Below are 14819 nucleotides of genomic sequence, written 5' to 3' on the forward strand. Positions count from 1 at the left end.
GTGCTGCGTAAACACAGGGTGCGCGCAAACCCTCTGCGAACGCTTGGTTGGTTGCAGGGCTGCATCCCCCTCTACAGGCAGACGTTTGGGTGAAATAATTTTCTCTCCACCCCTGTTCAAACAGGCGGAAATACTCTTTCCGATGGGATTAAGAGTGCATGCGTGTATTTTGTTTATGGTTTAAAATATGCAAGTAGCACATGCGTTGCCTTCTAAAGTCTTCTGTCCACGTCTGAATGTTTTAGCAGTTTTGCTGCAAGCGTGGCTCTCTTAGGAATGAGATGGCTTTGGGGAACGGCAATATTAAAAAGTAATCAAAGCTGTGAAAGTATAACCAAATTCTCACAACCCTCTTTGAATGTAAACAATAAGGTATGAATTTAAGATTATTTTGAGAAGACATAATTTACAAAATTGAAATAAACACGAAGACATGCAAGATCCTTGCATCATCATGGTGTTATGGCGTGTCCTGAAAAAATACAATCAGAAATTACTATTTGAATGTAGCAAACGGAAACCTGACTTAAAGAGAAATCTTTGTCTTTGTATTGATCTTCCATACGTAAAAGTGCTCAGACTAAAATGTCCTGAAGACAAACACAACGCGTGGCCCTTGGCAGCCGTATGGTTTGGAAGGAATTGGGAAGCCACAGTCCCAAGTCCTGAGGTGAGGAGCAGCGGCGTGCGTGAAGGCTGCTGTGAGGCAGCAGGAGAGCTGAGATGGGAGGCGACATGTCCCAGAAGCTGGGGCGGCAGCAGGGTGACCCGTAAGCACTGGCTGCGCACCAGTGTGACTGGAGATACAGGGCCAAGGGGGCTGGTCGGGAGTGGTCGAGTCTGGTCTTGCTCCTCCCAGAAACCCATGACGGTGTTCAAATCAGCAGGCTGGAAACTTGGACGTGAGTAACTGTGACCGCACTTGATTCTTACAAACTGATTTTTTCTATGTGTTTAAAGGATGTTCTAACGGACATCTTTGGGTTCATGATTTTTATGGGTCAGTTCAAGGCTTTTAGGTGCAGGAAAAACATTAACAGAAGCAGTAACAATTTGGGATTCGGCATCATTTGGGATCAGATGTTGCATCTAAACATGATGCACGATTTCCTGAGCTTGGATGTTTAAATACTTTGCTATAGCAAATCCCGAGTTTAGTTCTAAATTAGACGATGCGGTGGGAGTTAGGGCCTGCTGCCACTGGAGGGCTGCCTCACCACGGGGAGCCAGGGTGGGCTACATTCTCCCCTCAGCCTTGGGGGGGTGGGGTACTTCTTTGTCATCATTATCCTGTTGCCAGTAAGAAGAAAAACGAGTTTGCTGGTGTTAAATTACGAGGGCTTTATATGCAGGTAAGTCATTACTTTGTTGCCACAGTAATCCTACGCTTTTTTTTATTTTTGATATTTTGACATCATTATCACATTTCCAGCAATAATGTTTCTAAAAACAGTTCTGCACAAAATATTTGTAGTTCTGGTGCTATCTAAGATTAATAACGTGGACAGCACTATACTGGCAAGAGGGTTGTTCCTTGTAAACCTTTTCTGCAGTTTTCCCGCCAGCCCTTAACAATACGCCTCGGAAGCCCGAGCACAAATAATGTTGGGGGGGAGGGTTGCGTACGAATTGAACTACAAGAGAAGTGTCTGTCTTACAGTCGTGTTCAGCCCTAGTGCCACTTGATTTCCAGCTATGGGGTTGACAGCAGAGCTCCTCCCACACCGCAGGGAATCCCACTGCATTTGCTGTAACCTTATTTCCCTGCTGAACACGCACGTCTCCCTTTGGTGCCTGGAAGGCGACGGCTGTCAGTGTGGTCCGGATGCGTGTGAGTTATTCACAGGCTGCACCCTTGGGTGCTAGCACTTTCCCATCAAGAGGAGAAAAGTATCAACTGGCACACAGCACCCCCAGGCAGCTTGGTTTCACAGTCAGTACTACTTTGTGGAAAATCTTCCCCCCACTCCCCCTCAAGTTTTAGTGTTATCCAGGACATCCATAGAAAAACGTGTTTGTTTCCAGAGAGGGAACCTGCACCTCTTGGTTCCAGCCCTCCTAGCCAGGTCAAGAGCCACAACGGTGTCAACATCCTTGCCGGGGGGCAAGGGCAGGAGCAGGGTGGTATGGTTTGCAGCCGTAACGCAGGATTTTCTCTGCTGACAAAGGCTTCCGGTTGGGAATTATACTCTGCAGAAACCAAAAAAGACTCATTGTTTTAACCTTTCCCCACAATAGCATGCTCCAGTCATGCTAGAAACAAGGTGCTTTGAAGTACAAATGTTTTATTGCAATGTTTCATTATTTACAGTACCGTCCACTTTGTCCCTGGGTGCTACCAAAGTGCAAAGCCATTTGAAACAGAAAAGCTAAATGATAGTAACTCAACAGCGAAACGTGATTGTACCTTATGGTCGTACTGCCCTGCCTCTTCCCTGGTACTGCGTGCAGAGAAGTTTGCTGCTCTCCCTCGTCACTTGGAACAAACTTTGGTCACAAAGGACTGTCAGTTGTCGGTCTGTTCGCGGTGATGCAGGAACAGCAATGTGCAGTCTTTCCAGCTGGACGTTACTTGGAATACAGGGCTTCTGAATGCGTAACAACAGAACTTTGTACACAACACTGTCAAGTTCATATTTCAATTTTTCGTGTAAGTACTGGTTTATTTCCAATTCTTTTTGTTGCTGCGCACTACTTGTATTATGTTGCGTTTTCATATAGGCAGATTTCATTGGCCTATTAAGCCAAATAAAAAAATTTAAATTACCTATTCACTATGGGATCAAATGCTTCCACCGTGTTCAGGTACGCGTTGCCATTATGACCTCCAACTGCAAAAATTTTACCCATCAGGGTCGCTATGCCAACACCACCCCTCGGAGTTGTAAGCTCTGCTACGTATTCCCATTTGTTACTGCGTGGGTCAAACCGCTCCACTGAGCTCAGTGGAGAGTTGTCATCAAAGCCACCTGCAAAGAATCATCATATTATCAGTTTTTAGCCACTTCTAGTGCTGACGGATATCCAGGACTGGCGTTATCAGGCTATTCTCAGCATTCAGTGGGCTAGTGTCCAGCTATGTTTCTTTAAATGAATTTTACAAGCATCTAAGAATTAACCTAACAGCTCTCCCTCCTTTCACCATACAAGCATCACCAAGAATGTCAGTTTTCTTCTACTCAAGTTGCAAAGAGAGGGGAGATTTCTATTATTTTTCTCCTTGAATTCATCTTATGCATGGTTACAATGAAATGGCTTCTAATTTGGAATAGAAAAAAAAACTAAGACCAGTAAAAGGATGGTCCTGATCTTATTTTGCACTTAAGCAAAACGCACTCTTGTGATGTTTTTGAATTACGGCATTGCTGAATACTTGAGTAGGAAAAAAATCCTCAAGTAAGACTTCAGTGATGTATTCCCCTTGCTGGGGCAGCTGTCAGAGCAGCGTTTTACTTGAAGCTTTTTAAATTGCTTATGATAATACACAAGGCAGAGCTCTAACTATGACTATGGCATACCTACCTGGCATCTTCCTCCCTTAGGAAAGCGGGTAAATGCAAGGTAGAGCGGAACACGACAGGCCTGGGACAACAGGCTGTGAAATAAGTGTAATCACTATGCAATAAAGCTACTGTTGTCTACACTCAGAACTAGCGCGCTTTAAAAGTGTGTGAATTTAAGAATCATTTTTCTAAAAGGAAACAACATTAGTGAGTCTCGAGAGGATTTTCTATATAGACATACTGTCCTGAACCCTGAAATGTGGGTTAGGAACTGCTTTTTATTTCCTCACTAATACACCTTCATTTAAGCATGCTCTGGTTCTGCTTGCTTGCTTCTCTTGCCCAAGAATGGAAAGTACAGGTCAGGTCTATCTGTTCCTCTGGCAACAGCCGCCTCTTCCAAATGCCAGTACTTGGCAGAAACAGCACTACAACATGCCGCATCTCTACTCACCAACAACGTACAAGCAGCCGTGGAGCTCACTGACACCGTTACCAGCTCTTCGCTGACCCATCTCTTTCACTTTTATCCACTTATCCAAATGGGGATCGTATTTCTCCACACTGGAAAGAGATGCTACACCATCATTGCCACCCACAGCGTAAACATGGTTCTGTTGTATAGAGAAAGATTATTTGTAATGAATATATTCTTACTCAGCTTTTCATAAGCAATGTTAGGAAAACATGGTACATACACACAGTCCTAATTATTTACTTTTATTTAAGAATTCCAACAACAGACTTAATTATCTAACTTGTAAACGCTGTCTTCCTGTTAAAGAAGTTAAACAGTTACGTAGTGTTGCAGATATTTTGCAGAGTATACACGGCGACGGGGGCATTAAAGTGCAGGTGCATTCAGTGCCTTTAAACATAATAACCATGACAAACCAGAGTCTTCGGAATGACACATGAAGCGTTAGCCTGATGTTGTTAGAAGGGTCCTGGTACTTGCTCCCAGTCCCTCAACTGCTGTTGAAACAGGGAGCGCAGTTCCGTTTGATCTGAGTATTATCCTAAATATCCTCATCTTTTGCACAGCTCAGTAGGATTTTGATGACCAGAGGTGCTAAGACCTACCAGCTGCATTTTGTTCAAAATCCTGTGTTCTGCCTTGTAAAAGCAGATGGGAAAAGCAGTTCAGTTCCTCAGATGGCCTCAACTTGGGAGGAAACAGTCACTTACCACAAGGGCTACGGAGCCAACTCCTCCCCTGGGAGTGTTCATTGGGGCGACTGCACTCCATCGATCAGAATCAATGTCATATCTTTCCACATCGCTGAAGCAAGTGTTGTCATCTAAACCTCCTATTGCGTAAATGGGGCCACCAAGGGAGGCAAGAGCAATTCCTCTCCTAAGAAAACCACAGGATCAACACCTCAGTGCAAGTCCTTAAGGAAAAGGAATGGGAAAGACACATCAAGTGCAATGTTACCTGACTGGTACCTGTTTCAAACTATGGGGGAAAAAGTAATGAAAATGTTAAAAGTGAAGTTTATAATAAATAATGACCAGTAACTGCGGCTGGCCCTCTGTACACCTGCATCAGTCTTGTAGCTTTATCCTGAAAGTCTTTCGTATGTTTGCATCCTCCCGTGAGAGGGGCTCTAGAGTTTTATCTTGACTTCACCTCAGCTTTCCCAGGCACCTCTACGTTATTGTGTGATTCATGAACAGGACAGTTGCAGCTAGAATATTTCTAGACTGCAAAAAGACAAAGCTCCTGTTTAAAGAATAAAGGCAGGGGGACGCGGAATACTGTTTTGACTGAATGTCACCCAAGACCCAAGTCTTCTAATTACACGCTTAGATATATGAGGTTAGCTTAGCTATGTGATTTCTTGGTACTGAATTTTACGCCTCCTATTTTGTTTTATTGAAGAACCACATTTTGTTTTATGGAGAACCAAAACCTGCTGGTTTTAACTTTGCTGGTATAGCTGCTGCTACAATCTGGGAATGATTTTTTTGGGGGGTGATATTAATACATATTAAAAGCAAGCCTGCGCTGGATATTAGATGAGTGAACTCTAGAAAGATTTAGTTACAATTTCTTCCATTCTCTTCTTTTTTATTAAGTCTGTGTTAAAATAGTTGTCAGATTTTTTTCTACTGAATCTACAATTATGAGAATACAATCAGTATTACAAAATGCAAAGTATGGTCTAGACTCATTAGAAGCATTAAGTTTCTGCTTTAAGTACCAAGACAGGTGATTCACCATTTCACTGAGAACATTCTTGCCTCATTACACAGAGGGCAGGTGCGAAGATACCAAGGCAGGAGCAAGGGATGCACATTCTACAGAACACACACTGGGGAGATACCCTGACCTTATCTTGCATTGCCTCACCAGGTAACATAGATGGCATCAATGGTGGCAGTTTTTTCTCAACTAAGTATTCGGACACCATGTCCATGAATGGGAGGAATGGAGCGTAGCCAAGGCACAGCAGCCCTTCCATTTACCAAGGTACTGAGTAAGAAATGTCACAGAAATCTAGGGCTGATGTTTGCAGAGAATATGCCCTGTGGTGGTGGCAGTAGGGAGGAGTAAGAAGCTCCTTCTGGGAGTCTGGGTCTTTTACTTTGATTATGTCACAGCTACAAATAGCTTGAGGACTTAGCCGTGTTCAGTAGTTCACTCCTGCTTGTACATGATGCTTTTAGAAACAACAAATAACAAAACAGAATGTAGAATTCAAGAGGTTGATTTAAATGACAGCGGAAACAAAAAATTACCCATCTGTGACTCCTTAAAAGAATCCTAAATGTCAAAAGGCAAGAAAAAGCCTCAATCTGACTTTAAGTGTTTTAGTGCGTCTGGCCTTTTGTGGCAAAAACATAGGCAGCATGAAGGTTTCCTGGGCATGAAGAATTTCACTGTGACTGTTCACTGGCAGTCATCTTGCTCATTCTTAAAAAGCACAAAAAACCCACAGAAGTCTATCAGTTTCAAGTTCTTTATCGGGCATAGCAGAAATGCCCTAGATACGGGAATGTAAGCACAGCTGGAGTAGAAGAGCTCTCTGCTCCAGAAGCCAGGCCCCCAAGAAAGAAAAGAATAGTGACAAAAGAAAGCCAAAGTGTAAACGTAACCAATGTTACCAGCCAGGGCCTCTCCCTAGAGAGAGAGAGATATTATGCAGTTTTGCACTGAAATAGTATGTTACACACAACGTTGTGTTTCTGAAAATATGTGATGTATGCAAGTATGTGATGCAAATTTGTATTTGCTTTACAGCTAGTAAATAAAGGTGTTTGATAGCATAAAGCCCCAAAATAGGAAAAAAAAAAAAGAAACCAACCCAAAACTAAAAATAGCACAGTTTGGAAACCCAAATAAAGACAGGACAGACATGGTGTTTTTCAGCGTCAGCAAGAAATTATTTATCGCAGACTAGGACTTAAAATTTGGATCACGTACCTCTTTGTGTTCATTGATGCCTTCATCATCCACTTGTTTGTGAGAGGATCAAATACTTCCATGCTTCCTAAGTGTTCGTTTCCATCATGTCCACCTACTGCGTAGACTTTACCCGAAACACATATGCATCTTTTGATACAGAGATTGCTTGGCAACACTTCAGTTTTCATTTATGCAATATCCCTGCCTATGTGGAGACAACAAGCTCAAATAAAGGTTAAAGTCTTCAAATGTTTTCAATATCAAGATTTTAGTAAGTACAGACTTTATATTTTTATATGCTGTACTCAACCAGAGATCTGTTTCTAACTTGGACTCTTATACAAAGCTTGAGATATGTAGACAAAAAAATCTTCCCATCACTTGAGTACTGCAGGTCAGATCAGTTTTGGACATTTATATCAGTCTCTCCAGATTTTCGGGGGGGGTGTGGGAGGAGGGGGAAATCTCTGTTCTGCTGCAGCAACACAGGAGCTACCGTTTACAAGGAGAAGTTGCATCATGGGTGCTAAGCTGCTCTGGATTGCACGGACCTGGTTTGAGAAGATGGAGACCCAAAAATAAAGGTAGGTCTGTTCTTGGAAGATTTATGGTCTTAGTGACTTGCCTGTATGGAGTTAAGTGTGAAGGGAGCTAGTATGAGTACTAGCAAATTCTGGGTGACTCTGCTGTGTAAGGCTATTTTTTTGTAAACGGGTTAAAAAAAAATTAAATCGCCTGTTAAGAGAAGAGGCTATGTACCGTTCATAGAATCATAGAATAGTTGGGGTTGGAAGGGACCTTTAAAAGGTCATCTAGTCCACCCCCCCTGCAATGAGCAGGGACATCTTCAACTAGACCAGGTTGCTCAGAGCCCTGTCCAACCTGACCCTGAGCGTTTCCAGGGATGGGGCATCTACAACCTCTCTGGGCAACCTGTTCCACCACCCTCATTGTAAAAAATGTCTCCTTATATCTGGTCTAAATCTTCCCTCTTTTAGTTTAAAACCATTACCCCTTGGCCTATTGCAACAGCCCCTATTAAAAAGTCTGTCCCCATCTTTCTTACAAGCTCCCTTTAAGTATTAAAAAGCTACAGTAAGGTCTCCCCAGAGCCTCTTGCACGCTGAACCACCCCAACTCCCAGTTCACAGTAATATCTTTTCAGTAAGCATGCTCTCAGATTGTTTCCGAATCACAAACCCCTTCGTGGGGAAGAAGCCTTACTAAATTGAAGAATATCCAACAGGTAAGCCATTGGAAGACAGATTTATTTATTAAAAGTACCGATTCCACCAAAAGGAGCAAACAAGTGCCTTTAGAATAGCATTACTGACCTCCCACAGAGATCACACCCACGTGCCTTCTCCTGCTGTTCATTTCAGGGCCGAAGAACCAGTTGTTCTTACTGATAGAGTAACATTCAATGCTGCGAAATGGGTCACCAGATCCACCTCTACCACCGACACAAAACAACACACCTGAAGAAGACAAAACAGGTTTCCAGAAAAATAGCAGGAAGATGGGGGATAAAGTTGTACAGCAGAGTGAACTGAAACTTATGTAGTTCGGGAGAAGTCATATTTCACTTCAGGGGGCACAGTCATTGCCCTGCGTAACTGGGTGCTGGATTTTGCCTTTGCTTGGCATGCTGTTATGGCAATTAACTATCTATGCTGATGCAAAACCAATGCATATTTTAAATATGCTTTTTGTGATTTTTTGCTCAGGGAGATAAACATTGTTAAATATAAAAACGTAAAAATTCGGATTTGCAGTCTAATATTCATCACTCACTTTTGGTGTAGGTTAGCCAAAGAGTTTAAAAGTTAGCTCAACCTTCTCGTGCCAAAAGATAAGTGTCCACTGTTGTCGGTATAGCTGTGAGCATGCTGCCTGGTCACAAGATACTTAACAGTTCTAGCTTTAATACAGATAGAGCCAATCAGGATAAATAAATAATGCTTTAAAGAAAGAAAATGACAGCTAAAGTTCTGCTAGGAAAATGCAGCACACTAGCTAATTACCAGAGAGGTACACAACGGCTTTCCCAGTTTTGCATTAAGTCATTAACAACCATTTCTACCAAGCTACCTAACCCTGCACAGACGCACCGCCTTTTCTCCACACCACTCCCTATGGGATAATCAGACACACATTTAATTACCAGCAGTCTGCTTCCTTGGTGTTGTGCGAATGGAGTACTCAAAGTCTGGCACTGCCCTGCTGCTCAGGTGAAGGTGGTAGTTTCTTGCTTCATCCAGCAAATCCCTACATTTTAGATTCTGCTTGACAATCTCTTCCTTTGCCACAACACCCATAAGGAAACAAATGGGCAAGAGAGGCAGCCGTACCTGACAGAAATGAACACAGTTGGAGTAACTGGCTGAACTGACTGAGTCTCACCATTTACAGTGACGCAAGCATAACAGATGGCAGCTTCTGAGCCAGCTGCCAGCCCCACGCTCTTCACTAAAAAGGGAGGCGTTCATACCTTTTTTCCAGAATAACAGCGATATGAACAGTTCTTTTTAGTGACAAACGTTTGCTACAACCCTTTGCATTTAAGCAGCGGTGGAGAACTGCCCCTTGGCCCAGGCTGAGCGGAGGAAGAAGTGCCGCTGCCTGTACTGCAACTGCACCTGCCTGATGTGATGCAGGCAGCATCCGTGACTGTACCAGGATAGCCCGTGTCAGGTTAGTCTGCTGAGGGGGTGAATTTTCAGCTCATTGCTATGCCAGTATAAGAGGGCTTTTGCTAGAATGGCTGATTTTCTTTGGGTGGCAAGTCAAAGAGGAAACACTATCAGCATGAACTAAGTGTCTGTCTATTAAGGAGGTATTGATAGTGCAGTAACACCTTTCTCTAGTGTGGACTTGACAGACTACAGGATTAAAAAAACCCCAACGTTGAGAGCTAATTGTTTCCTTCCCCAAATCCTTCCTGTGGTTCCCTAGCAGAGAGCTGGTGAGCAGGCTGAGGAAAGAAAGGCTCCTTCTGGGTAAGGCTATAGGTGGTCACTGCCCAGAGCAATCCCCAGCGACAGGGCACATCTGAAATAAGGTCAGCCTCTCCAAGGCTGCCTTGAAATGTCTTCCTCCCCACAGTCACTTATTTCAGCAAACCGTTCGTTTGTCCTTTTGAGAGAAACAGTGAGGAATATGAAGTACAATCGGGTGCAAAGGTGGGACAGGTGTTAGCAGGGGGGACTGAAGCAAACCAGCATCTGACTTCCTAAGGTTTGGAATCGATGCTGTCAGGCGCCTCCCAGTTAGCTCAGCAGCAATTGTGAAGTCCAGTATCTCCAGTGCTTCTCAGAGCAGCAAAAGGGTGCTGTTACATGGCTGACACATGTCCCTGCCTTGAAGTAAGCAAGTGTTTCTACCAGTTCTTCCTTACCCGCTTGCTTTCAGTCCCACTTCTTCCTTTACTTTGGCCTGTCTTGGTTTTGGCCGATTAAAAGCACAGCCATAGCCCTGCTCATAGATTCATGAGGCAAGTGATGCGGTAAGAGCACAAGGCTGACAAATTCAGAACCTCATGATGACAGCGCAACCCCTAAGGCTGATTATGATGTGGATAATAACTATCGCGAAGCCCAGGCATGTTTTCTGCTAGCAATAATGTCCAAATCACCTGATGGCTCCGTATACTCTGGCAAATAACCCATATTTACAGGAAGGGGTTTACTTTTTCATTGTTTCATTCTAGACTGGTTACCATGAATAAAACAAAGATGTTAATCTCATCTACTTGTACACCTGGGTAATAATGAAGGTTTTTTTAAATCTCAAATTATATTGCCTATAAATTTAATTATAGTGTACTAAAGAAGGAATTTTTCTACCAAAACCATCATGCTAGTCTAGATGAAACTGAAAGTTTTGGGAAGACAGTTAATAAACAGTTGTGATCTTTTACCAGGAAAGGTGAAAAATGATGCATGAAGACAATGACAGCAGTATTCTAGTGGACCTCTCTTTACTCACATGATGCCAATATTAGCACTTCTGCTGAATGCAAAACATTCAAGCTGGAGTTCAGTGACAACTGAAATGGCACAGTTGATCCTACCTGCTAAGGTTCACAGGGCATTTTGCAGTGCACAGCATGTACCACCCTCCTCCCCAGCACAGGTTCTCTATACCTGTCTCAAATACTGTATTTTAAATTCCCATAATCAACGCATACGGAGCTTGAATAACTGACGTACCTAACGCTTTGACAGGAGGAGGTCCGATGGGTGTTTAAATAAGTTCAGCTAAGTGACCTTTTGATACCCGTATGTGTTTCTTTCAGAAGCAGTGGACTCTCATCAAGTCTAGATCATTAAACTGCTAACTCCTACAGGTAACCAGCAGTGCTAGCCTAGTGAGCATTAAATGGTCTAGCATATGTTTCCTAGCCTGCTTATAGGGCTAACATGTCTTGGTCTTTTGTTAATTAAATATAGGAACATTCTAGAAGTAGCACAACTTGATATGACACATCTCCGTTACAGTTTTACTCTCCTAGACACGTAAAAAGCTCCTCAACAGCTTTGCTCTCTTTTCTTAAGTACAAACACTTACCAGCAAGGGAAGTGAGTGTTTCAGGCTGTAGTAGTATCAAACCAAGTGAAGTGATGGCTTTATGTACTCTACTATGTGTAAATCTAAGAATTTTCTGCTCTAACACAGATGCAGCTTTTTGTTGGCTCCCCACTCCCCAGCCACGAGCATGTAGTGAGTACTCATCTCACAAGAGAAACTGAAGAATATGACTTCTTCCTGATATTCTACTGTTAACTCACAACTGCGAATACCAGAGGAGGTGCCAACTGCCGAGAACAATTTTCATCATGAGATCTACCCAAGGACAAACAGTTGATTAGACAACAAAACCAGTGACAAGACAGGCACACGGCGCCTCAGCCTGCCCTACCTGTGCAAGTATTTCATCCAGCCACGTCGCATGATGCTGTGGATTGGCTAGCAGCCACTTGATAGCAGCGCTGTAAACTTGCTTTTCGTTTTCAATATTCAGGTCACTGGAGGACAGGAGTTTATGGAGGTGCTGTGGTGACACACTCACAAAGTCTTCGCACTCCACCACTTCTGTAAAGTGTTCGCAAGCATACTGATCAGCCATGTCCATCAAGTCAATGCAGTTGTGACTCTCCGCAAATGCCCTGACTGCCAGGCAGTTGGAGGGATGGAAGTGCAGCTTCATGTATTCACAGCACGCCTTTGCTACCAGTTCCACCTGAAGAATGCAAGCAGCGTACAAGAGAGGCTGGACGTTATCCACTGTCAGAGTAATCCGGGAGGAGTACACAAACTTCACCAGGTCTTCTATTGCATCACCATCAAAGTCCCTGATCTCGATCAATGTCTGCTTGGCTTCAGCCATTTCCGAAAGAAACATGGCTCTAAAGTAAGGTATAACACAAGCTAGCACCAGTTTGTGGCAGGAGATAAGCTTTGGACCAACCTGAAAAAAAAGAAGAAAATAACCCTCAGTCTTTCACTGGAATGTCAGTTTTGGCTACGATAGGACGGACAGTTAAGCCGAAATAAGAATCCTGAACTCAATATGCATTGAGCTACTGTATTTTGTTCAAGCAAAATAACTCCATCTGCCCTGTACTTCTGACATCAGATCAACGTATCCCAAGCAGGTCTGAGTTGGAACTTGGTCACCAGAGTAGGGCAAGGCCGTAACACAAAGAAGCAATAGCACTGATGCACTGAACTTGCTTTTCTTTAAGAGGCGTGTCCTATTTCTTAAATGAAACATCCTTAGGAACCTTCTAGATGCATCTTGGAGACAGGAGGAGACTGCCAGGCACTTGTTTCTTTTATGTGTATTTCAGAGACTTTGCAGGGCGGGGAGGGCGTAAATTGTAAAGCGACATTTTTAGACAACCTAATTTAAACCTCTGGACTTTTACTAATGTTGAGGAATTTATAATTCTCTATATTAGCAGCAAATTCATGTAAAACGGCAGTAATAACAGGTATTACAGGGATTATTAAAAGTTACCAATCACTTCACGATTTTTAGCAGTTGTTCAGCCACAAAAGATAGAGTATTCCCCATAAAGAGGAGGTATTTTTCATAATTCCGATCAGAAAGCACAAAACAAGCTTTTCACTTATAAAATTCTAGAATTCAACTATGTTAAGAGAATGTAGGTAGTGAAGGTAAAGGAACAATCCACTACTTATTTGCGTTACAGGAGTGCTTTCTTACAGCCTTTGTCATTCATCAGTCTGCGCTAACAAAGGGATGGCTGAGTTAAGCAACCGGTACTCCTGGCAGACTCAAATTACATCTTCATTTTCAGATGAAGGCGTTAAAGTGAGCGGTCTTGCAATGTAAAAATAAATAAAGGGTGGGATATTAAATTATAAAGGATAATTTGGAGTTTTTTCTATCTCTGATTCAACACACAATTTCTCTACCCTTTTTAAAAGTGTGTGTTATCAACACAAGTGTAACCTGCCTGGTGAGCAGTAAGTCGAGGCTACAAGGAGCTGAAATTGCACAGTTACATACTGATCAACTGTGGGAACCTGCTTAGAAGGCAATTTGGGTGAGGTCGAAGTCATGCACGTCCTCTCTTGGACTGTTAGCATCTTAAATGTTTACATTTCTGTTGTAAACTTCCTAAATAAAAAAAAAAATACAAACACCTAGATAGAGATGCTTCAGATCCAACAGGTATTCTATGCTTTCCATACCCCTGCCCAAATTCACAGCCACCTCCAGCATACGTATTCATAGCTTAATCTTCAGGCTGTTAAATGCAATGGATGTGTGACAATATCTCCTTTAGTGTAACATCGCAGAGCTCTCCAGCTTCAAAGAACTGAAGGAGAGAGCTGTGAAAATCCTTCCAAGCCTCATTTGCTTCAAATACAAAGATGTCATCTTCACCGTCACTGTTGGAAGACCTAGGCTGCTGCTGCTGCTGCTGTTGCTGCCGCCTTTTTCCCTTTATCAGATGTTGTTTTGCCTGCTCTGGAACCATGGATTCTGAAGCCATTGGCTGTTTCTTCTTGCACTGTGTCCATCTTCAAAAATTCATGCCAAGACAAAATCCAGCCCATCAGGAGTCAAATCCTAAAATGCAGTTAAATTCTGTTCATGTTCCTGTTCGGAAAAAAAAAACAAAACCCAACACAAAAAATGATGAGACATTAGGTACTGGTAGTACCTAACAATTTGATTACATGTTATAAATACTACCTATAACCTTACTTGGGGAAGGTGGGAGGAGAAAGCAGGGAAAAAAGACCCACAGTCAAGAACCCTACGCAGGTACCTTTAGGAAAAGCCATTGTTTGTGAACTTGTTGCCCACGCTTCTTGAAAAAAAGACAAGAAAAAGAAAAGGCAAGGATGTATCCTCCAACATTCCTGATCTCACTGCTGTGGATGGCAGAGGAACAAAAGCGACACGGCCCACACACAACCGTGTTTCTTTGGTCCTTAAATAGCATCTCTCATCACTGCTGCCATAGACAAACTATTGATCTGACCCCGATGGGTATTTTGTACATACTTATTACTCAGCTTTCCTCGGTCTCTTAAAAAGCTAAAGCAATCCTTAAGTGTTTTATGCATTTATGCAAATGTAAGCAAAATATAAAAAGCTTCTACACAATTAGAGAACAAGAATTTACACTTACAGAAAAATCTTGGAATGAAAATTATTTCCTTTTATCTAGCAACCTTATTAATCCAACAGATTGATAATTAAAGCATGACAATGAGGAGCAAGTTTGCTCCTGCTTGCTAGCTTTTATTTTATACTGTTTACCCAGCTTAGCTGAAGATATTTAAGGTGTCTAAGTTTTATACAGCTCGGACTAAAGGAATTGTAGCCATACTAACATCATAGCTTTCCCAGGGCTGAAAGA

General features: G+C 42.6%; 2 protein-coding genes across 2 annotated transcripts in view; one reads left to right on the plus strand and one right to left on the minus strand.

Moving 5' to 3' along the window:
- The window catches only part of LOC309671545 (kelch-like protein 8), a gene marked incomplete at its 5' end in the record, with an annotated part of 659404 nt that overhangs the window by 51623 nt on the left and 592962 nt on the right, over positions 1 to 14819 (plus strand). The gene's annotated exons all lie outside the window — the stretch shown is intronic.
- LOC309671199 (kelch-like protein 8) lies at positions 2764 to 13943 on the minus strand (the record flags this gene model as incomplete). The annotated part of the gene is made up of 8 exons (XM_082482404.1): positions 2764 to 2969; positions 3958 to 4117; positions 4692 to 4860; positions 6934 to 7052; positions 8257 to 8393; positions 9080 to 9266; positions 11837 to 12385; positions 13728 to 13943. The coding sequence occupies 8 exons, from the start codon at positions 13941 to 13943 to the stop codon at positions 2764 to 2766; spliced, it is 1743 nt and encodes a 580-aa protein (XP_082338530.1).

This window comes from Vanellus vanellus (genome assembly GCF_965231255.1).
Source record: "Vanellus vanellus genome assembly, chromosome: 4".
Classification (NCBI taxonomy): Eukaryota; Metazoa; Chordata; class Aves; order Charadriiformes; family Charadriidae; genus Vanellus; species Vanellus vanellus.